The sequence below is a fragment of the Anguilla rostrata genome, chromosome 7 (assembly GCF_018555375.3).
Source record: "Anguilla rostrata isolate EN2019 chromosome 7, ASM1855537v3, whole genome shotgun sequence".
NCBI lineage: Eukaryota > Metazoa > Chordata > Actinopteri > Anguilliformes > Anguillidae > Anguilla > Anguilla rostrata.
Genome location: NC_057939.1, coordinates 21,455,819 through 21,476,916, shown reverse-complemented (window position 1 = coordinate 21,476,916; position 21,098 = coordinate 21,455,819). Strand labels below are relative to the sequence as shown.

The 21,098-nt window shown below is 44.5% G+C and overlaps 1 protein-coding gene across 34 annotated transcripts in view; it reads left to right on the top strand.

Annotated features, from left to right (window-relative positions):
- ank2b (ankyrin 2b, neuronal) overlaps positions 1-21,098 on the top strand; it is a 200,101-nt gene that overhangs the window by 137,806 nt on the left and 41,197 nt on the right. For 21 of the 34 annotated variants that reach the window (XM_064343640.1, XM_064343639.1, XM_064343642.1 and 18 more), the window contains 20 exons: positions 435-632; positions 1,095-1,193; positions 2,082-2,180; positions 3,246-3,344; positions 3,774-3,971; positions 5,502-5,600; positions 6,178-6,276; positions 6,706-6,903; positions 8,858-8,956; positions 9,276-9,374; positions 9,625-9,723; positions 10,219-10,317; positions 11,094-11,166; positions 11,543-11,596; positions 13,133-13,177; positions 14,560-14,701; positions 16,545-16,632; positions 17,277-17,380; positions 18,667-18,702; positions 20,679-20,903. In XM_064343640.1, the coding sequence (XP_064199710.1) occupies positions 435-632; positions 1,095-1,193; positions 2,082-2,180; positions 3,246-3,344; positions 3,774-3,971; positions 5,502-5,600; positions 6,178-6,276; positions 6,706-6,903; positions 8,858-8,956; positions 9,276-9,374; positions 9,625-9,723; positions 10,219-10,317; positions 11,094-11,166; positions 11,543-11,596; positions 13,133-13,177; positions 14,560-14,701; positions 16,545-16,632; positions 17,277-17,380; positions 18,667-18,702; positions 20,679-20,903 (2,252 nt within the window). The remainder of the gene's footprint in view (positions 1-434; positions 633-1,094; positions 1,194-2,081; positions 2,181-3,245; positions 3,345-3,773; positions 3,972-5,501; positions 5,601-6,177; positions 6,277-6,705; positions 6,904-8,857; positions 8,957-9,275; positions 9,375-9,624; positions 9,724-10,218; positions 10,318-11,093; positions 11,167-11,542; positions 11,597-13,132; positions 13,178-14,559; positions 14,702-16,544; positions 16,633-17,276; positions 17,381-18,666; positions 18,703-20,678; positions 20,904-21,098) is intronic. The other 13 variants (XM_064343650.1, XM_064343669.1, XM_064343666.1 and 10 more) reach the window with 6 other exon arrangements.

Below are 21,098 nucleotides of genomic sequence, written 5' to 3'. Positions count from 1 at the left end.
CAGTGGTTTAATGGAAAATGTAATGAGCATGAATTTTTGAAAACGCACATATTGTGAATCTCGCAGATATATGATTTTGGCTTCTTTCGTGGCCATAAACAATAAGTGCCATCCCAAGGCCTGCCTGTACACAGTAGATTAAGTGTACATAACTGACAATAAATTAATTCCATTTTCAGCTCCAAGTAAGTGTATAGATAAATGTATGTGGGTATGATATGTGCACCTACATGACCGCTCTTTTGAACTTCTTTCGCTTGTCTTAGTTCTTGATCAGCTATGCATTGCATTTCTGTGGTGCTAAGGACTAGTGCAGTCTGTCGTTTAACCCATACTATTTGTGCTTGACTTTGGACACAAGCGAATGCCTAATGAGTATATTTAAATGTAAATGTAATGGTTGTTTGTAAATTGGGCCTTCTCTCTTCCCACAGAATGGTCTATCTCCACTACACATGGCTGCCCAGGGTGACCACGTTGAGTGTGTCAAGCATCTGCTGCAGCACAAGGCGCCTGTTGATGATGTCACCCTGGACTACCTGACTGCCCTGCATGTGGCAGCCCACTGTGGCCATTACAGAGTCACCAAACTGTTACTGGACAAGAGGGCCAACCCCAATGCTCGTGCTCTGGTATACCCGTAGCTCCTCCCCTTTCACCTAACAGCCTATCAAAACCCACCTTTATACTATATATTGTTTCATCCTATTAAAATTCACTGCATTATGGATGAATTAGAGGTCTTACCGTGTTTTTATTTCAAGTGCCATGTCTTTTTATTCATACATATATGTGATTAAAATATGCATGTAAGTTTGTCTGGCAGTCTTGAAAATTCTTTTCTTAAAATGTCTTCCCTGACTGCAACAGGAGTCCCATTAGGGGAAAAACAGTTGAACGTTGAATAATAATGTAATACTATAATAATAAACCTCTGAACCCAATTCTGTTTTCATACGATGTAACATGATTTTAAATATCATTAGTAGTCATATTTATAAATGTAATCTTTTATGCCATTTTAATGATTGTCTGACCTCCATTTTTCATGTGCTGAGAGTGTGAGTCTCATGCTGTGTGTTGTCTCCCTGCAGAACGGGTTCACCCCCCTGCACATTGCCTGCAAGAAGAACAGAGTGAAGGTGATGGAGCTGCTGGTGAAGTACGGAGCTTCCATCCAGGCCATTACAGAGGTACAGCTGGAGCCTCACTCTTTAAAATGGAGGAACCTGCATCTGGAGCTTCACTCTTTTAAATATAGGAAACTGCATCTGGAGCTTCACTCTTTTAAATATAGGAAACAACACTGTTTTTAATGTGTTTTTTTAGAGGCTATTAGAGTATTTTTAATAGAGGTTTAGGTGTTTTGAAGTGTGATCTCATTGTTTTAAATTGGATCTTTCAAGTGTTAAAGGGACATTTAAAACTGAAAAATGATAGAAACAACCATGATAATAATGTGTTAATATAAGTTTTCAGTGCTTTTGCAGAGGTTTAGGTGTTTTGAAGTGTGATCTCATTGTTTTAAATTTGAGCTTTCAAGTGTAAAAAGAGCATTTAAAACAAAAAAATTACTGAAACAATAGTGATAATGATGTGTTAATATGAGTTTTCAGTGTTTTTATAGAGGTTTAACTGTTTTGAAGTGCATGCTCATTACATTTGAGCTTTCTACTGTTAAAGGGAGATGCAAATCTTTATATGGGAGTTGATGTCATTTAAAAAAAAATTCAGTTCTTAGTGTTTTCATGGGGTCTTAAAGTTTTAAATGAAGATTTCAGTGTTCTAAAGATATTTGATATATTTCAAATGGGGTTTAAAGTTTTTAAATTTTATGTCAGTATTTCAAATGGGGATATTTATGTTCTTAATTGAGCTTTCTGGGGTTTTAATTGAGGCTTTAATGTTTTGAATTGGTTTTAATTAGGAGAGGAGTCCTAGGACATGAGTTTGCATTTGTGGTGTTACTTTTCTTGTGGTAAATGGTGTAAAAGTGGGAGATATTTGGTGTAATTGGATTTTTGCATGCTGGGTCTAATTTTGGACTGGGGCTGACATTCTCCTGCTCTGCCCCTCCCCAGTCCGGCCTCACCCCCATACACGTGGCAGCCTTCATGGGCCACCTCAACATCGTCCTGCTGCTGCTGCAGAACGGAGCCTCGCCCGACGTCAGCAACATCGTGAGTGCGCTTACCCAAGATGCCCTGCGGTTACTTTGAAGGAAGACCTTGCCTTCTCTTGAAATGAGTACCTTTGTTTTAACATACTCTTTTGGGCTAGAAAGACAAACCAGCCTGGTTTGCTGGTGAGTCAGTCAAATACATCTTTATCTGTCCCAGAAGACGCAGAAGAAAATCTTGTGTCTTCCATCTCAGAATATCCCCAATATTTTAATAGTATTCTGACTTGGCTCCTCCTACATACAGTACATGTTGTATGTGTGTACAGTAATGCAGCTGCTTTGTGCATACGTATGCACAGTAATGCAGGTGGTTTATGTGTGTGTGTACAGTAATGCAGGTGGTTTATGTGTGTGTGTACAGTAATGCAGGTGGTTTATGTGTGTGTGTACAGTAATGCAGGTGGTTTATGTGTGTGTGTACAGTAATGCAGGTGGTTTGTGTGTGTACAGTAATGCAGGTGGTTTATGTGTGTGTGTACAGTAATGCAGGTGGTTTATGTGTGTGTGTACAGTAATGCAGGTGGTTTGTGTGTGTGTGTGTACAGTAATGCAGGTGGTTTATGTGTGTACAGTAATGCAGGTGGTTTATGTGTGTGTGTGTACAGTAATGCAGGTGGTTTGTGTGTGTACAGTAATGCAGGTGGTTTGTGTGTGTACAGTAATGCGGATGGTCTATGTGTGTATCTGTACAGTAATGCAGGTGGTTTGTGTGTGTACAGTAATGCAGGTGGTTTGTGTGTGTACAGTAATGCAGGTGGTTTATGTGTGTGTGTGTACAGTAATGCAGGTGGTTTATGTGTGTGTGTGTACAGTAATGCAGGTGGTTTGTGTGTGTACAGTAATGCAGGTGGTTTATGTGTGTATCTGTACAGTAATGCAGGTGGTTTGTGTGTGTGTGTGTACAGTAATGCAGGTGGTTTGTGTGTGTACAGTAATGCGGGTGGTCTATGTGTGTATCTGTACAGTAATGCAGGCGGTTTCTGTGTGTATGTGCACAGTAATACAGCAGGTTTGTGTGTGTGTGTGCATCTGTACAGTAATGCACTGCTTTGTTTGTTTGCAGCGTGGGGAGACGGCGCTACACATGGCGGCGCGGGCTGGACAGGTGGAAGTGGTGCGATGCCTCCTGAGAAACGGTGCTCTGGTGGACGCACGAGCCAGGGTGAGACACATTCACCACAGAATGTGTACCCAACACACTGCAGCAGGACATATTGTTTGTTATCTTTACAGCGGACAATATGCAGAAGCAGTTGTAGTTAAGTCTCTTGCTCAAAGGTGCAAGGGCACTCTGCCATCTGGATGTGTAACCCATGATGACTTTTGAAGTTATGAAGACCAGATTTCTCAGCAGTATACTGCACTGCTGCTATATGTCAACACAGCACACTGCACTCAAATGCAACATATTTGTTATCACTGCTTCAGCCTAATTTACACATAGAAAGATATTACATGGAAAATGTGGTTGCAAACTCGCTCAAGGTATTGATCCATGTTCGCACGTCTGCTTGTCCCAATTGCACCTTATCCAAGATGAGTATTGACCTGTGTGGTCGAGGCTTTACTGAATCCCCTCCCCCACCCCCAGGAGGATCAGACCCCTCTGCACATTGCCTCTCGTTTGGGGAAAACGGAGATTGTGCAGCTGCTACTCCAGCACATGGCCCACCCTGACGCCTCCACCACCAACGGGTACACGCCCCTCCACATCTCCGCCCGCGAGGGGCAGGTGGACGTGGCCTCCATCCTGCTGGAGGCTGGGGCCTCCCACTCCCTTGCCACGAAGGTGAGACTCCTCCCCTATTTTACAAACCCCTCCCCTATTGTAGAGAGCCCTCCCCTATTTACCCCAACCCTGTTTCAATTCTTCTCTACTTTATTGACTCCTCCTCTGCTTTAGAGACTACTCTTCTGTTTTTACAGACTCCTCCTCTTTCTGGCACGTCTCCTGCTTTAGAGATTCCCCCCTTTTATAGACAGTTCCCTTTCTGACTCCTCAATCGTTTTAGAGACTCATCCTCTATCCTGTTTTAATGGCGCCTCCACTGTCTGTTACTCCACATACAGTAACTGTCTGTGGCCCCTGTGAGCTTGCCTGGCCTTACCTGAGAGAGCAGTTATAGCCAGCGTCAGTAATGCCTGCTGGGTAGCCTAGTCTTGGGCACTAGTGTCCCTGGCTTTATTATTTCTGCCTATCTTCACTCACATTAGAAATTAAAATAGATCCATATATATTCAATAAATGATTTACATCCCATCACTTATTTGTTACTCAATTAATGGTAAAACTGAATCTCAGAGTGCTTGGTTTAACTGAATTATTATCAATATTGTGATAATGTGTCTTCAACCATTATCATGCTGCACAGTCTCTCTTTTTATCCTCACTCCTCTCTCTCATTTCCCCTCCCTGCTTCATGCTCTCCCTCCTCCTCCCTCCCTCTCTCTCTCTCTGAGGAGATGGGTGTGGTGGCTGTAAAAGTCCACTGTAAGCACAGCAGCTCTCTGTGGCAGTTAAGGGCTTTCACACATAGTAAGGCATTTGTAGATGCAATGACTTACTGTACAGTACCTGTCTCTTCAGCTCAGATGAGATTTGACTTGAATTTGAGTTCCCTCCCCTCACTCCAAACAGTGATGATGAATCTAGGCTAAGTCAATTTGGTGCAGGTGTATCACTGCCCTCTGGCCTTTTGTTTACATTAATCGTGGGCCATTTTCCTGCGATGTAGTCATTGTCAGGTTTGGCAGTGGTGTGAAAATGGGCAATTATTAGACAAAGGATTTGCCTTCCTCCTGGATCCTGCTGTAAACACATCAGCCGTGTGACATTGGAAACAGGCACGCTCTTGACCGGCCTGTGTGCAGCTGAAGAGCACCCCCTGCTGGTTGTGAAATATCAGTGTTTTCTTCACCGGCTCTGAAACTTCAGGTGTTTTCATCACTATGGGATGAAAGCTCACAGCAGAGAGAGGGAATAGGTTTTCTGTGTGCTGCTGAGCTGAGGGCAGATGATATTTGCCCCACCCATTAAATATCCCCCCCCTATGTTTTTCACAGTACTCCAAGTTCCAGCCATTGATTACTTTTATTTCTCAAGTGTAGGAGACTGACATGAAAGCGGTCGACACCTGTAGTGAAAGAGACTAGAGGACAGCAGGCAGTGTGCTTTCATTCATATTTTTCACTTGTGTAGCACCTGGGTTGTATTGCCCTTGTATGTCTGATTGAGGTATTAACAAAATAATCCTCTGCTAGATTGTTGTTTTATTAGTGGCAGTGGTTTGACATTGCATTTTATTTTGCCTCTTTACAGAAGGGATTTACGCCCCTACATGTAGCTGCAAAGTACGGAAGCCTGGATGTGGCAAAACTCCTCCTGCAGCGCCGTGCCTCTCCGGACTCTGCTGGCAAGGTGAGAATTACACCCTTCTACTCCGAGATGAGGATCATGGGATAGCTGTTTGTTTCCACTGACGGTGAAATATCAGCTCTCCTTAGACGGAATATAAGACCCATTTTTACAGTCATTGTGTTGCATGTGTACATTCACTGTGTTAAACTGTATGTCTATGTTTTTGGTAGGCTGTGAATTGAAATGCCAGCATGAGTATATACTTACATTTCTACTGATATTTTTCTATTGAGGTTATGTTCACAAAGTTCACAACAAGAATAGCGGTAAGCATAGTTTGATTTAATCAGCAATTTATCTGCTGTTATATGGTTTCTTTTTCTAATTATTGTAATTTATCTTAGTTTTTTTTTCATTTTAGGCAATAATAAGAAGCCATTCCCAAATAAATGCTCTTTCTTTTTTAATAAGGAACCAGGCAACAAGCCTTCCACTGCTTGCGCATTACGTTGAACTCTAACCCTCTCTTGTAACCTCCGCTCCTGTAACCCTTCTTTTCTTCGTGTGTGACTCTAATGGCTGCTCGCGCTCTGGCTAACAGCTTGTTAATCCGTCTGCGCTGACGTCGCCCTTACAGAATGGCCTCACGCCTCTCCATGTTGCCGCTCATTACGATAACCAGAAGGTGGCGCTGCTGCTTTTGGACAAAGGGGCGTCTCCCCACGCCATGGCCAAGGTGAGACAGTGATGTGGGTCTTTGTTGGTCAGGAGACGCGGTCTGTGCTGGATTTGGCTCTCCTCCTTGTTCTGCGCTGTGCCTGAATGAACAGCAGTTGTTAGGTATCTCGTTTGGAGGTTATTTATTTAATTAGATTGCGGTCTCAATATGTTTCCTATGCGGTCACTGATTACAGCATTGGCAGTGATATCTCATAAATGATGCAACACTCAACGGCGATTTGTCTCTATGCTATGTAGGTATGCAGTAAGCCCACCAACCCAGAACTTTGCGGCCGGCATACCTGCCATCCCAGTTCTCTCTTTCTTCCGTTGATAACGCAGAACCTTTGAAAGAAAGTGATTGGTCCTCTGTACCAACTCTTATTGGCTAATCTAAGGCCAGAGACTTGAGGCTATTCAGTAAAACCTGTCCCTCCAACGGCAGAATGGCTACACCCCGCTCCACATTGCTGCCAAGAAGAACCAGATGGACATAGCCACCACCCTGCTGCAGTACGGCGCGGAGACCAACATCCTGACCAGGCAGGGCGTCACCCCGCTGCACCTGGCCTCGCAGGAGGGCCACGGCGACATGGCGGCTCTGCTGCTGCAGAAGGGCGCCCAGGTCAACCTGGCCACCAAGGTGAGGCTGCGCACCGCAGACTGGCGCCCCCCGCTGACCGGTTTATTGGGTTTTTAGATTTGGGTATGAGTCATTCTGTGCATTCAGGGCCCTGAAGGACGGTTACTTACTGTATGTCTGAAAGTGTCAGTTTCTCTCTCAGTCACTAATATGTCTGTGAAAGTTTCTCTGTCACTGATATGTCTGTGAGAGTGTTTCAGTTACTGATATGTCTGTGAGAGTGTCTCAGACACTGATATGTCTGTGAAAGTTTCTCTGTCACTGATATGTCTGTGAGAGTGTTTCAGTTACTGATATGTCTGTGAGAGTGTCTCAGACACTGATATGTATGTGATTTCCTCAGACACTGATATGTCAGCCTGATGCCTGATGATGTCTTTAGGAATCTCTCAGCTTCTGAACTGTTTTTTACCCGCTTTCAGTTTCAATGTTCAGTTTTTGTGACAATCAGAGCCATTTAAGGCACGCCACTCTCTCACCGTCAAGCAAGGTCATTGGCACACAGAATTAACAAATCATCTCCCGTAATTAGGGGGATTACTCACTGCTGGCCTCTGTTGCCTTCATTTTATTCATCCATCTCGATAATATATTTTCGCCCTCTCATGAATAAATCGTGGGAGGGAGAGCGGTAGACTTATTAGAACTGTTATTGGATGGGTGCGGGGGTTTCTGGAGTCAAACTCAGCACAGCAGTCACATGACTCTGCATGTCACTTCCTGCTTATCTCAGCAGGGAGAACTGATGAAAGGCTGAAGGCTCTGAGCTCACAGTTCAGAGGCTCAGCAGGGTCAGAGCCTCTTTAAGTGGCTCCATTCACCTGCAGGTTTCTGACAGTGTGAAACCCACGTGGTATGTCCCAGACCACCACAACAAGGGCTAAATTCACCAGTCAGGCCTGAGAATCCTTCCTTTCATTCACATCAGCGCTTTTCAACATCTCTTCCCGCCTCATATTTACATCTTTGTAAACAGTGGCTGATTACCCCACGCCATGGGCCATCCACAACCCCTCATTTGTTTACCTGGACCTGTCCTGCTGTCAGTTTGATGACAAATTGCTGGTCCCGTGGGCCGCACTGTTGCAAGCGTAGCTGCGTGAGACGGACAGCGGTCCCCTCCTGCCTCATCCCTATAGGTCACGGATAGCGCAACGCGCACAGAGGCAGACTCCCTGAGGCCCACCGGCACAGCAATACACCACATTCGCTCCATTGTGTCTGTAAAGGTCGCCTGCCACTCAAAATGGCCGCCCAGTCTGCTCCCTCTCCCTTATCGCGACTCCTCAAGATGGCCCTCAGTCTAATCTCAGCAGCCGACACCCACTGCCTGTGTCATATGCAGGTATCACAGGGAAAGATGGTCTGCTTCTTTCTCTCATAATAGCGTGGCGGTAGGCATTGTGTTCCATAAATCGATATTTCATTTCGGTGCAGATTTGGCAGCCAGTTCATCCCATTTTTTGAGCCTTTGTTTTTCAGCTAGGGTCTGAACTCCTTTCTCCACAGCTGGCTTGCGTACAACATGTCTGGGACATTTTTGTGCCACTTGGAGCAAGCTTGTTTTGGACAACAAATACATCCCAAGACTGTTTGGGTGGCCAGTCTCCGGTCCCCTCTTTTCGCCCTCACTAATCACACTGTGGTTTCAGCACAGCCTTTTGATCCAGTGTCTGGGTGTATGACTTATGAATGCAAATACAAATATGAATACAAAACTTTATTGTCCACAAAGTGGAAATTTGCCTTTGGCTTCACCGTAAAAAGACACGAAAGAAACATACAAAAGTTCAAAATACAAAATACAGTTACTAGACCTAAAACTGTGCCACAGCCGCAGCAAAAACCCTGAGATACATTTGGTACAAAACAAATCTTACAGATTTTTTCTTAGTTTGACTGTGTTTGAGGGTTCCTTCAGAGAGAGACCATGTCTTTTCCCTGGTTTTTACAGAGTGGACTGACCTCCCTTCACCTTGCTGCTCAGGAAGACAAGGTCAATGTGGCTGAGATACTGTCCAAGAATGGTGCAACCCTCGACCAACAGACCAAGGTGAACGAGGCATCTTATTTATAATGCACTTATATTCATGTATGTTCTTACAGTACGTGTGCGTGTGTGTGTATAATTCCTGGTATACTGCTTAACAATTAGTTTAAATTATTTTGCTATTAAATAATGTACATTTTTAAACAATTTTAAATATTTTTTTTTCCCAATTTGACTTGGATAAAACTAAATGTATTCAGGCTGTGGACTGCAAAATCAATGTATGGTGCTGCTTCTTTTTCACTAAATGACTGGATGCCTGCTTAGTAAAGTGATGTTGATTATTTTTAAATAGTCACACGATAAACCCTCTCTCTTCCAGCTGGGCTACACTCCCCTGATTGTAGCTTGTCACTATGGAAACGTCAAGATGGTGAACTTCCTGCTGCAGCATGGAGCTAGTGTCAATGCAAAAACCAAGGTAACTACAGCGCCAGAAAACATGGATTTAAACAATGAACTACTAACTAAAAATGAACTTTCATGTAATAAATGTAACAAAACTTTATGTGAGGAGTGCACATTTCACTGTTAAAGAGTGATGGATAGGGGCTTTAAGTTGCCTGTTGAAGACTGTTGGAGTTTTGGCGTACGAAAGTGGAGTTGGGCTCATTGTAGTTGATGGAGAGGAACGCTAACCTGATGCTGCTCTTCCTGTCCTCTCGCCACAGAATGGCTACACCCCTCTGCACCAGGCAGCCCAGCAGGGAAACACTCACATCATCAATGTGCTTCTGCAGTCTGGAGCCAAACCCAACGCCATCACTGTGGTGAGTGACCTGCCTGTTTACACAGGCACATACTGTGGACACACTGACACAACGAACACATATGCACAAATATACACATGCAACACACACAATGCACATAGGCACAAGCACACACATAAACACACACACACACACACACACACACACACACATGCGCGCGCACACAACACACACACACACACACACAAGAACACACACACACACACACACACATGCTCACACACACACACACATGCGCGTGCACACAACACACACACACACAAGACACACACACACACACACAAGAACACGCACACACACACACACACACATGCGCGCGCACACAACACACACACACACACACACACACACACACACAGAACACGCCATGCACACACACACACAAGAACACACACACACACACACACACATGCTCACACACACACACACACATACGCACACATACACGCACACTTAAGCAGCATGTCTCAGTTAGCCATTACTCCCTTCCTGCAGAATGGAAACACAGCTCTGGCTATCGCCCGGCGACTGGGCTACATCTCAGTGGTGGACACGCTCAAGGTCGTCACTGAGGAGATCATCACCACGACAACCGTGAGTGAACCCACTCTGCTTGGAACTTCTGAGAAGTTTGGTTACCATAGCAGCTGGTCAGTTTTATAATCAAAAGGAGATCTTGGGAAAGAGGGGAAATAAGGTGCATGATGGTCATAGGGCATTCTGAAAGGAGATTGATAGAAAGGACAGATAACGATGTGGGGGCAGAAGGAGATGGTTTCAGTCACATGGCTACAACTCACCTTATGCCTCAGAGATGATGCCTTTTCAGCTGGGGAGGAGAGAATCGCAGTAATAGTTCATCTCAATGCTGCACTGCACCACTTTCATTCTCACCAGCCCCCATATTAAAGTGCTATTGACACAAAAGGTGCACTTATTCTAATACTAAGATTTCCATGAATGAAGAAGGAACACACTGATACAGAAAGTCATGGCATCTTTCAGACATTTCACATAATATCTGAGTATTTAGCTTTCGTGTTTCAGCTTATGACAATAATGAAATTTTACTTTTGCTCTTCACTTCAAGTTCAGAATTTTATTTAACTGAACCCTGTCATTTTATGTGACTGAACCCTGTGATGTAAGAAACTTGAATGTAAAAAAAAAGAGAAACATTTACAAAAATACACATGAATGTGTATGAGTTAATAGATCTGTCGATCAGCAGACTGCTCTAATGATGTTGGTTCAGCTGGTGCTGACAGTCTGTGGTTTCAAAGTACTTCAAACCTTTTGTGTGTGTGTGTGTGTGTGTGTCTGTGTGTGCATACGTGTGTATGTACATGTGTGTGCTTGTCCCCTGGCAGACGGTGACGGAGAAACATAAGCTCAATGTGCCGGAGACCATGACCGAAGTCTTGGACGTTTCGGACGAGGAAGGTGAGTCCTTCAATTTGAGCCAGTTTGCAACGACTCCTCATTTTAAACCTATGCCACAATTAGAGCAATGCATTGTGGGAACTGTGGTCTTGTCTGTGGCACTTTGTTGAGATCCCTTTGGTCTGTGTACTGATTTTGAAAGCCACTGTGCACGCGAGGTCAAAAGAGGAGGTACACTGTGTAATGGTATCTCTGGGGTCAATGCCAAGTAAGTAAATACAGTATGAGCTGACGAGACAGACTTGCAATTGGTCTATCCTTTAACAGAGCGTACAGTCCACTCCCATTTTTCGGTGGGAGCCAATCAGCAGGGCATTATGACTATTATCATGTTACGCAGGTTATGGGTACATATATCACACTGTATGCCCTGCAGTTCTCAGACCAACTGATGATGATCTGCTCGCAGATGACTTGATGGATGTGGAAGGTACAAAGCTGGGTTGTGTCTGAGGCTGCCGTGAAGTAGAACTTTTGTCCGAATTAACACTTAACTGCATGAGAGGTGGTGTGAGGATTCTGGGTTTAGTGAAAACCTATTACACACAGTGAATGAAGCGAGTCCTAAACAGCTAGTTTACAATATGGTGGAATTTAGAAAGCTGAAGCCTCAGCTTAATGCCATGGTGTGTTACGTTCCCCTTGAGGAATGAAGATGTGTGGGTGTGTGTGTGTGTGTGTGTGTGTGAGTGTGTGCATGTGCGTGCCAGTGTGAGATGCATTTGTACTGCTGTGTGTGTGCATGTGTGTATTACATTTTGAGTTCAAATTAGTGTCTGCACTGCTCAACCCAGGGATAAGCCTGGTCTGTTTGGAGATTTCTTCTGGTGAGCAGAATTAAAGTACCCCTCCAGATGTATTTTAAAACCTTAAAAATATTATATGTTGAAGCAAAGGAGCTCAAAACATTCTCTGGATATTACATTCCCCATTTACTTTCATTGAGTTTGCGTTTGTCTCAGCAGAAACCATTGATTTCATCTTATTTTTTAGCAGCCATGCATATGTTTTTATTAACATTTAAAGTTTTTATGAGATGTTTGTATTTGACTTCAGAATCCGAAACATATACTTTTGTTTTGCCAAAAGAATTGATTGAAATGCGATTTATGCTGGTGTGCTCGACATAGACAGGCTTTCCTGTTGTCCGCGTGATGGTTTCCATGGTGACCCCTCCTCTGTGCAGTTGGGTGTGGCATTCCTACTGGAGTCATTAATCTTATCTGAAAGCACTCCTGTTTGCAGGCTGCCCTCCTGCCTGCTGCACACTGAGCACTGCTGGTTCTTCATTTTCAAATATGTTTCTTTTTCTTATATTTTCCCAAGCAGCTGTTTTTGAGATGTAGCTTTAAATGAATCAGAGCAGGGTCACACTTTATACTGTGAACCCTATTCACTCCTGAAGCCTTTTTGGAAAATGCATAGTATAAGATATTTGTATTTACTGCATGACACGAGAGAATATAATTTTATGTAAAGTGTTATGTCATCGCTCATAATTCCATTTTCATCAGAATGGTTTATGAAAAGGTTATGACATAGGCTACTTCACAAATGCTATAGGGATGACACACTTCATGTAAAATGGGACCCAAAGTATGGTAATTTATCAGTGTTTCAAGAGGTCCAAGGCCAGAATTGCACTGGATGCGGAGCGTTTGCGTAGCAGAAACAGTGTGGAGCTGGCTTCCTTAAGGCACCCATGCTGGTGTATTACAGCTGTTACACAAACCATGGTCAGTTGCAGAGTGTGTGCGAAGTGTGCACTATATGTAGCATACTTGATTGCCATGCTTCACTTCCGCTACGTAAACGCTCCATGTCCGATGTACTGTAATTCCAGCCTAATGCTTACAGAACCTTAGCAGCAGTCACTGGTTATGGATATAACCTGACCTCCTCTCTTGTTTGGTCTGTTAGTTTTCCTTTGTTTTATCATTTTCTTTCTTAACTTTTCTTTTTCCAGGCAGCCAGTATACTCTTGGCACCAGAACTTCACTATCTAACTACAGTATGTCCCCCCAGTATCTCTGTCGGCACTCCTTGCTTACTGTCCAAGTAGTGACACTGCCCCCTGCTGTATGCTAGTGGCAATGGCAGCTGTAGCACTTCCACGCACGCTTTCATGTGTGCAGCCGCTGGGGTCCTTCCCAGCACAGAGAGCTGCACCTGGGCTTGGTGCTAGATGCTTTAAAAAAAGACTGTTGGAGGAGGAAGATGAATATGAGGATGGTGTGATTACATGCGCTGTGGGCCTCTGCTTTGTGTTGGAAGGTTGAGAGCCTTCTGTCCTCTGCTCAGTCTGTTGTGTGTGTGTGTGTGTGTGGATACCCTGACAGGGCGTAAATCGCAAATGATGGATGTGTGTGCTGTCGGCTGTTTTTTTTACGTTGCGTTTGGATATTGGATTAGCACAGATGCTCATTCCCAGTGCCTGTGTTCTTTTATTACCGGTTATCCGTGTTTCATCTGTGTAGCTGTAGAGAACAGTTGTTGCCTTTAAACTGTCTCGTAATAAGATTTAGAGTGATGTAAGAGATTGGTGAACGTTTGGACGTGTTCTGTGTGAGCCTGCAGTCCGTGTGAGTCTGTATGGACTGTGCTCTCACACCTCAGTGGTTTACAAGCTTTTTTTTTTTTTGCTGATGATGGATGCCCGAAGCAATGCATATTCATATTGGCCATTATACAGGGCACACTTTAGAGATGCTATTAAAAACACTGTGCATTTAAGTGCTGCCCTGAGGTACAGCGGGTAATAGCGTGTTTCGGCTGAAGTGCTGAGGTGTGCAGTTTGCAGATTATCTGTTGTGCGTCCCTTGGAAGGCTTGGAATTTCGGGACAGCCCTGGGGGGCTATGTTAAACCTGGACCGCTACCAACCCAATGTGCTCTTACATCATGTTTTTAAACTTAGAACTCATTCCCAAATCCAGCCCTGACTGAACGTTCCACTGTTCTCAGTGGATGAGAAAGTAACTTTGTGAAGTCCCAGTGCCAGTGTGCACATTAAGTTTCCTGGCATAAATGCCTAGCAGTGACCTAGACCAGGAAAAAGGAATGAAATGCAAGTGTGATATTAGAATGGTCTCAGGCAGTTATTCAAAAGATTTGTGGCCATTCAGTTCTTTTCTCTGTGTTGGCGTTTTGGCTGTTACAGAAAATCAAGGAAATCAGTTGTTAGCAGAATGTGTATTGTTGATCCATGTTCAGGCCACACATTCAGTTGCGATGATGTGGTTTGTGTGTATGCACCAAGCCCTCTATAGTTTTCTGTGTGCGTGTGTGCTCTGTGAATGACTGGCAGCTGTTTGGAGTGGTTTTTAAGGGTGGCGGTTCCTCTTTTTGACGCACGTCACCCTGACTCCCACTCGCACCCCTCCCTGGTGTCCAGGCGACGACACCATGACGGGGGATGGGGGTGAGTACCTGAGGCCGGAGGACCTGAAGGAGCTGGGTGATGACTCCCTGCCCGGACAGTACCTGGACGGGATGAACTACCTGCGTTTCAGCCTGGAGGGGGGCCGGTCTGACAGGTAATCCAGTGTGGGGGGTGGGGTTACACCTGCTGGGATCTACTAAAGACCTCTACAGTCTGACCTCTTTATACAGTGCTATGCTAGTCCATTAGTCCTCACAGTGTGTCTGTCTTGGCTTTTTTAAGGGAAAAAACCAAGAGGGACATATTGTTTACCTGATAAATTACGTTAGCTCAGGAGTATACTGCGGACATTAAGTATGGCACAGCAGTAGAATGTACTTAGAGCTGTCTAATTCATTTAATCATTGCAGTGTGTACATATTCCATTGTGTGTGTATGTGTTTGTGTGTGCGGTTGTGTGTTTGTGTTTATATGTGTGTGTGTGTGTGCGTGCATGCGTGGGTGCATATGTATGTGCATGCGTGCGTGCGTGCGTGTGTGTGTGTGTGTGTGATTCTGGCACATGTTATGCTTGGCACATGACTGTGCTGCTATTCTGTGTCCTTAAGGAAGTAAGCGTGTGAAAGGTGTGGGGCTGCAACATCAGTGTCTGTTCCCTCTAACTGTTCCATTTGTTTTGTCCCTTAATCTCCACCCCACAATGTGCATACTGTAGTCGCATGCACAGGTATGTACTGTAGAAATAAAGTGCTCTGCATTTGTGCTTTAGTCTAATTAGTTTTGTTGCAATTGCACTGATGTAAGTACGTCAGCATATATTCATATAAATTATTCACACACACTTTTTATCTCTGTGGGAAAACTTTTAAAAATTTTATAGTAATAATAATTCAAATGAAAATGGATTTCAATGAGTGACCTTTATGTCTCACTATAAAGCATTGTGTGTTTATACATTTTACAAAATTCATTTTCAAATATGTTATGTCATTTTTGTGTATGAATATGTTTTGTATGTAATCAGATTATTGCTGTCAGTGTAGGTATTTGTCGCATGCATTTTCTCCATTCCCACTAAGAATATTGCCCCTCCCATTCAACATTTCCTTTCTTTTCAATACCTGAACTACACATCCCTTCCTCCTCATCATGTGACCATCTACAGCCAATCATGTCAGCCTTTGAGATTGTGTGCTCCTATCCATGCACAGCTTCACTTACAAGCCATGTTTCATGCCTCTGAGCCAATGGTAACTACCATGTCCCTGGAGATCTACCATCCTATAGGTTTTCATTTCAACCCTAATTTGGCACACCAGACTCTACTAATTAGCAGCTCAACAAAGATCTCTAGCTGTTGAATGAGGTGTGCTATGTTAGGGTTGGAATGAAAACCTACAGGATGTTAGAACCGGGTTGGTTACCACTGCTCTAAACTGAGATAATGTGTAGATTATCGACCAATCAAAAAGCCCCACAGGGGTGCTGGTGGGTGCCTCATACAGTGAAAGTGCTGTTCTAGTGAATGGATGGGCCCCACAAACTGGTTTCAATTTTGGACAGTGGCAGCACTGTCTGGCTGGCAGCCCCACAGGGCGATGTATAAATAGATCTGCCCGCCCAATGGAGGGTTCATTAGTCGATAACATTAGTCTCGTCAGTGTGTGGAATAGATCTCTCCGAGATTGGAATGGTCAAAGGGGCTGATAGAGACGCTTATGTGGGCCATTTGTCACGGTCTCAGTGCTGGGCCTCAGGGTGTGGTCAGGTCAGTTGCTGAGGTCAGACAGGGAAGGGGTGGAGCCAGCTCAGTGCAGTGGCCTGATGGACACAGTCAGCTTTTCCCTGTCTTCCACACCATCTCCATCTTCCCTTCTCCTCTCCCCGCTCTCCTCCCTGTACTCCTCCTTTCATGTCTTCACCCTTCTTTCCCTTCACCTACGCCTGTCACCCACCATTTCTGTGGCCACGCCCCTAACCCTCCTACCTTCTTTCAGTTCTGACAGGTCCCACACTCCCACCCACCGTGGGTACTACTCCCCGAAGGAGGGCGCCATGCTGGAGGAGATGATCTCCAGCCACCACGTAAGAACACTGCACTGACCTGAGATACTGTCTGAGACTCACCTGTACTAGCCTGAGACACTGTCCGAGACTCACCTGTACTGACCTGAGACACTGTCTGAGACTCACCTGCACTGACCTGAGTCACTGTCTGAGACCCACCTGCACTGACCTGAGACACTGTCTGAGACTCACCTGTATTGACCTGAGACACTGTTCGAGATGCATCTGTAATGACCTAGGTTATTGTCCAAGACTCACCTGTACTGACCTGAGACACTGTCCAAGACTAACCTGCACTGACCTGAGACACTGTCCAAGATTCACCTGCAGTGACCTCACAGAGTCACAAAGACTTACCATAATAATTCTCAGAGAGACTCACTGTCTCAGGTTAGTGCAACTAAATATGTATGTGTATGAAAATCTTGTATTTTTATTATGGGAGACATAATTGAAAGGTGTGTGTTATTATATTGAGCTGAATCATTGTTCCTCATTGAATCAAGATGTTCCTCCAATGAAGGCATTAAATGTGCTATGTACTGCCCTGTAACGGTACATTCAGTACTGTATAATAACGTGGTGATTTGATGAAAGTCCTGTGCATAAGTGACCATCAGCCACATTCAGGTCTAAGCAAGCCTGTCCTTGTCCCTTGCCAGATGACAGCTCTTTCCAGGGAAAATGAGAAGGATTCATACCGCATGAGCTGGGGAGCTGAAAACCTGGACAATGTGGCCCTATCCTGCAGCCCCTTACACTCTGGGTTGGTACTATCCCCATACACACTGACACACACACTCCCACACACACAAACACACACGCATACTCACACACACACACTCAGTCTCACACACACATGCACACACACATACGCACGGCACGCACACACACACACACACACACACACACATACACATGTACTCACGCACACACTAAATCTCACATGCACACACACACACGCACACACATACATCTCTCACATACACACGCACACACACACCTGGTACACACACACATGCTCACACACATACAGAGACACTCGCACACAGGTACACAGCGTGGTTACTGTTGTTATCTCCTGGAATGACACGCATTCCCCACCCTCCCACAATAACCAGTGCTTAAATACCCTGGCTGTTTTTCTCAGTATTCTGCTGCTACATTTTATTCAAACCTTCCAGTCCTCATTCTGGGTGGAGGCCTGGTTTGCATTTAATAGCAGTATGACTGACCAGCTCAGTAAACTTCCAACATAAAGCCAGCTTTCACTCACTAACACTAATTGTATTGCCACTTAGTTCTAACATAGCAGGGCCTGTCTTGTAAGTCAAAGTCTCAAAGTCTTTTATGTCTCAGAAATAGCACCTGCCTTCGCTAGCTTTTTGTGGCGATATTTTATGCTCAGACACAGTTGTGATTGTGCATTGTAATTTGAACTGGAGAATACTGACCAATCACAGAGCTCAAAAACATTTCTGTACCTGCTTAGTTCTCAGTGCGATATGAATTTCAGTGGTTAAAAACACCTTCAGGAAGTGCAACACAGCTATTCTGTGTTATTGCTAATTAGTGGTCTGTGATCGTAACTTTGTACAGCCTTCTCTGTAATTATTTGCAACATGTACTGCACTGAGTATCATTTGGTGTGGCTCAGGTTAGCTCTTGTGCACACATTCAAAAGTAATTTATAATGTAAATTGTGTTCATTTTCGGTCTAAATGATATACTAAAGGTAAATTTTGTGTTTAGAATGTATTGCTCACTAAATTAGTCTTTTCGTTGTACTTAGGTTATTTGCTAGCTGGCTGTTTCTTTTGGCACTACCACTGAAAATCGCTGTGAAAAAATCAACACGTTAAAGTAATAAATTCAGGTTACTATAATAAATATGTTATGAGAGCTAACAGAGCCTTTGAACACACTCAGGAATGAATTGGTTCTAATACACAAACAATTCAGACAGCTCTTTCTTATTCTCTCTCTCTATCTCTCTCCCTCTCCCTCTCCCCCTTTTCTGACTCTCTTACCGGGTTTCTGTTCTGTTTTCAGCCGTTCCTCTCCGTGCCATGATCATGACAACAGCAGGTGATGCACTGCACCTTGGCCTCTCTTCTTCCCTCTCTTCATCCTCCTCTTCTTCCGCCCCTCTCAGTGTTCTGACCTGATGGCGGGTTCTCTCTGTAATCCTCCCGCTCTCTCGGCCTCTGGGCTCTTGCTGGGATACTCTCTTTCATTTAGATCAGCTTTTTAAAAACAACCAAAGGAGCATCCAAAATCACCAGGGTTAAATTCACATCTTTCTTTCAGAGGGAACTTTGGTTCAGTTAGATTCCAGATGGGACTAAAGAGTCCTATCACACCCTATATACACATCTTAGAATCCCCCTACCTCAGTGGTTCTACACTGCAATGTAAAGACTGGTCAGGTGGTGCCATATGCTGTTCTGTATATACTGTGGCTTGTCGCTGGTAACCTCACTGTCACAGTCTCACAGCCTCTGAATCAAAGTATGTTCTCTCCCTGTGGCAAGGGACACCTGAAAGAGCCCAGAAGCACCTCAAGCAAAAATCAAACCCACGTCTTGTGAGGCATCAACACTAACTAAAGAGTGCTTTTGCATTCTGCCTTTCCCCTTCCCTCCTTTGGGAACGGTGCCTAAACACTCAATCCTTAACCTAAAGGAGCGGACGCACGGACGCATGTGTTTACATGTTGCTCTATCTGTTTGGTACGTGCTGCGGATGACAAGGTCTTCTCCAGCTGCCAGTCGCAGCCAAGCACGCCCTCGGGCAGGCGTTTGAGACACCGTGGCCAATCAGAGACTGATTGGGGGTCTTGTAGAGAGAATAGTTACTGGGTTTACCAAGTCTTATGCTTGGGGCATTGAAGAATCTGACCTGCATCCCTCCTTGTCTTGTCGGTATCCATTTGTCACAACTCACAGGCCATTTTTGATATTGTGATTGAGTCCAGTCATTGTTGTTCCTGTTTCACAGATAATTACCTCACATTGTCCAGTACTAAGTGAAACTGCTGGGAAATTGAGGTTTCCTACCCTAAGATTTGTGGAGCCTTCATATGCTTTCAGTGGCTCACTTATATGAACCATTTTTGTTCTTAGCAATTTTTAAAATCTTTTAGTTGGTTCATATGAGTCCATGACTGACAGCATGTGAAAGTTCAACCCATTATGGGGTTCATGAAGCCTTAATAACCGGTAACTACTGAGTGGTGTGTTTTTTGGTCTGTGGTACAGTATGTGGTTCTTACACATCAAGGTTCACAAACTGACATGGTGTGTTGTCCTTTGAAATGAAGCCTGCATGTTGCTGTGTGTTTCTACCATAATATGTTGATGAGAAGGTGTGGTCCAGCCCTGGGGACACCATGGTTGTATCTCACTGCATGTTGTGCTTCCCAAGGTGCATCTGTGCTTTTAACTTGTGTTTCTGCATGAGGGGTTTGTACAGAAACAAGGGCTCCTGTTTATTTCATTATCAAATATCTTAAGCAAGCCCCATTTTTAAATGTAATATTCAAGGCATGTTTTAATTGAAAAGGTGGGTTTATGTACATTTTTTGCAGTTAATATTCAGTTACTCTTCACAGTTTTTGAGTTTATGAATTATTAGTGTTTTATTCAAATCAGAAAGTTACTGTTTTATTTATTTAACCTGAATCATACCACAGCAGACCCAGCTCAATAAGTGACATACTGTAAATGGCTGCTTAGGGCCCCGGCACCAATAAGGGCCCCCTAATTATTCTAAAATTTATGCATATAATGTTGGGTTGGGGGCCCCTCAATGGCTAGCACACTGCACAGTTATTTAAGTATTGAGGTCAAATCCAGATTCATGCATGATAACCATTCTCTTGTTTTTCTGACACCCCTTTGCTAGTCAAGACTAATAGCGCTCACTCTGACAGGAAGTGCCTTATTCTCTCTGCTGTACATGTGCGATAGCCTAATTTAATGTGTGTGTGTGTGTGTGTTTTTGTATGTGTGTGTGTGTGTGTGTGTGTGTGTCTGTGTCTGCGTGCGTGTTGTGTCCCGCAGCTTCCTGGTCAGCTTCATGGTGGACGCGAGGGGCGGGGCCATGCGAGGGTGCCGCCACAATGGCCTGCGCATCATCATCCCCCCGCGCAAGTGTAGCGCCCCCACCCGCGTCACCTGCCGCCTGGTGAAACGCCACCGCCTGGCCACCATGCCCCCCATGGTGGAGGGGGAGGGGCTGGCCAGCAGGCTCATCGAGGTGGGGCCGTCTGGAGCGCAGTTCCTCGGGTAAGAGAACTCTATCCCACAGAGCGAGAGAGAGAGAGAGAGAGAGAGAGGAGAGGCAGTAGCAAGAGACTGTGTAAGATGGTAGTATAGAGAAAGATAGCTTATGGAAAACCTGTAAAATATGACATCTCTGGCTTACAGGTAGCCTCTATTCACTTGTAAAATATGGCAACTAATTGTGGGCGGCGACTGGTA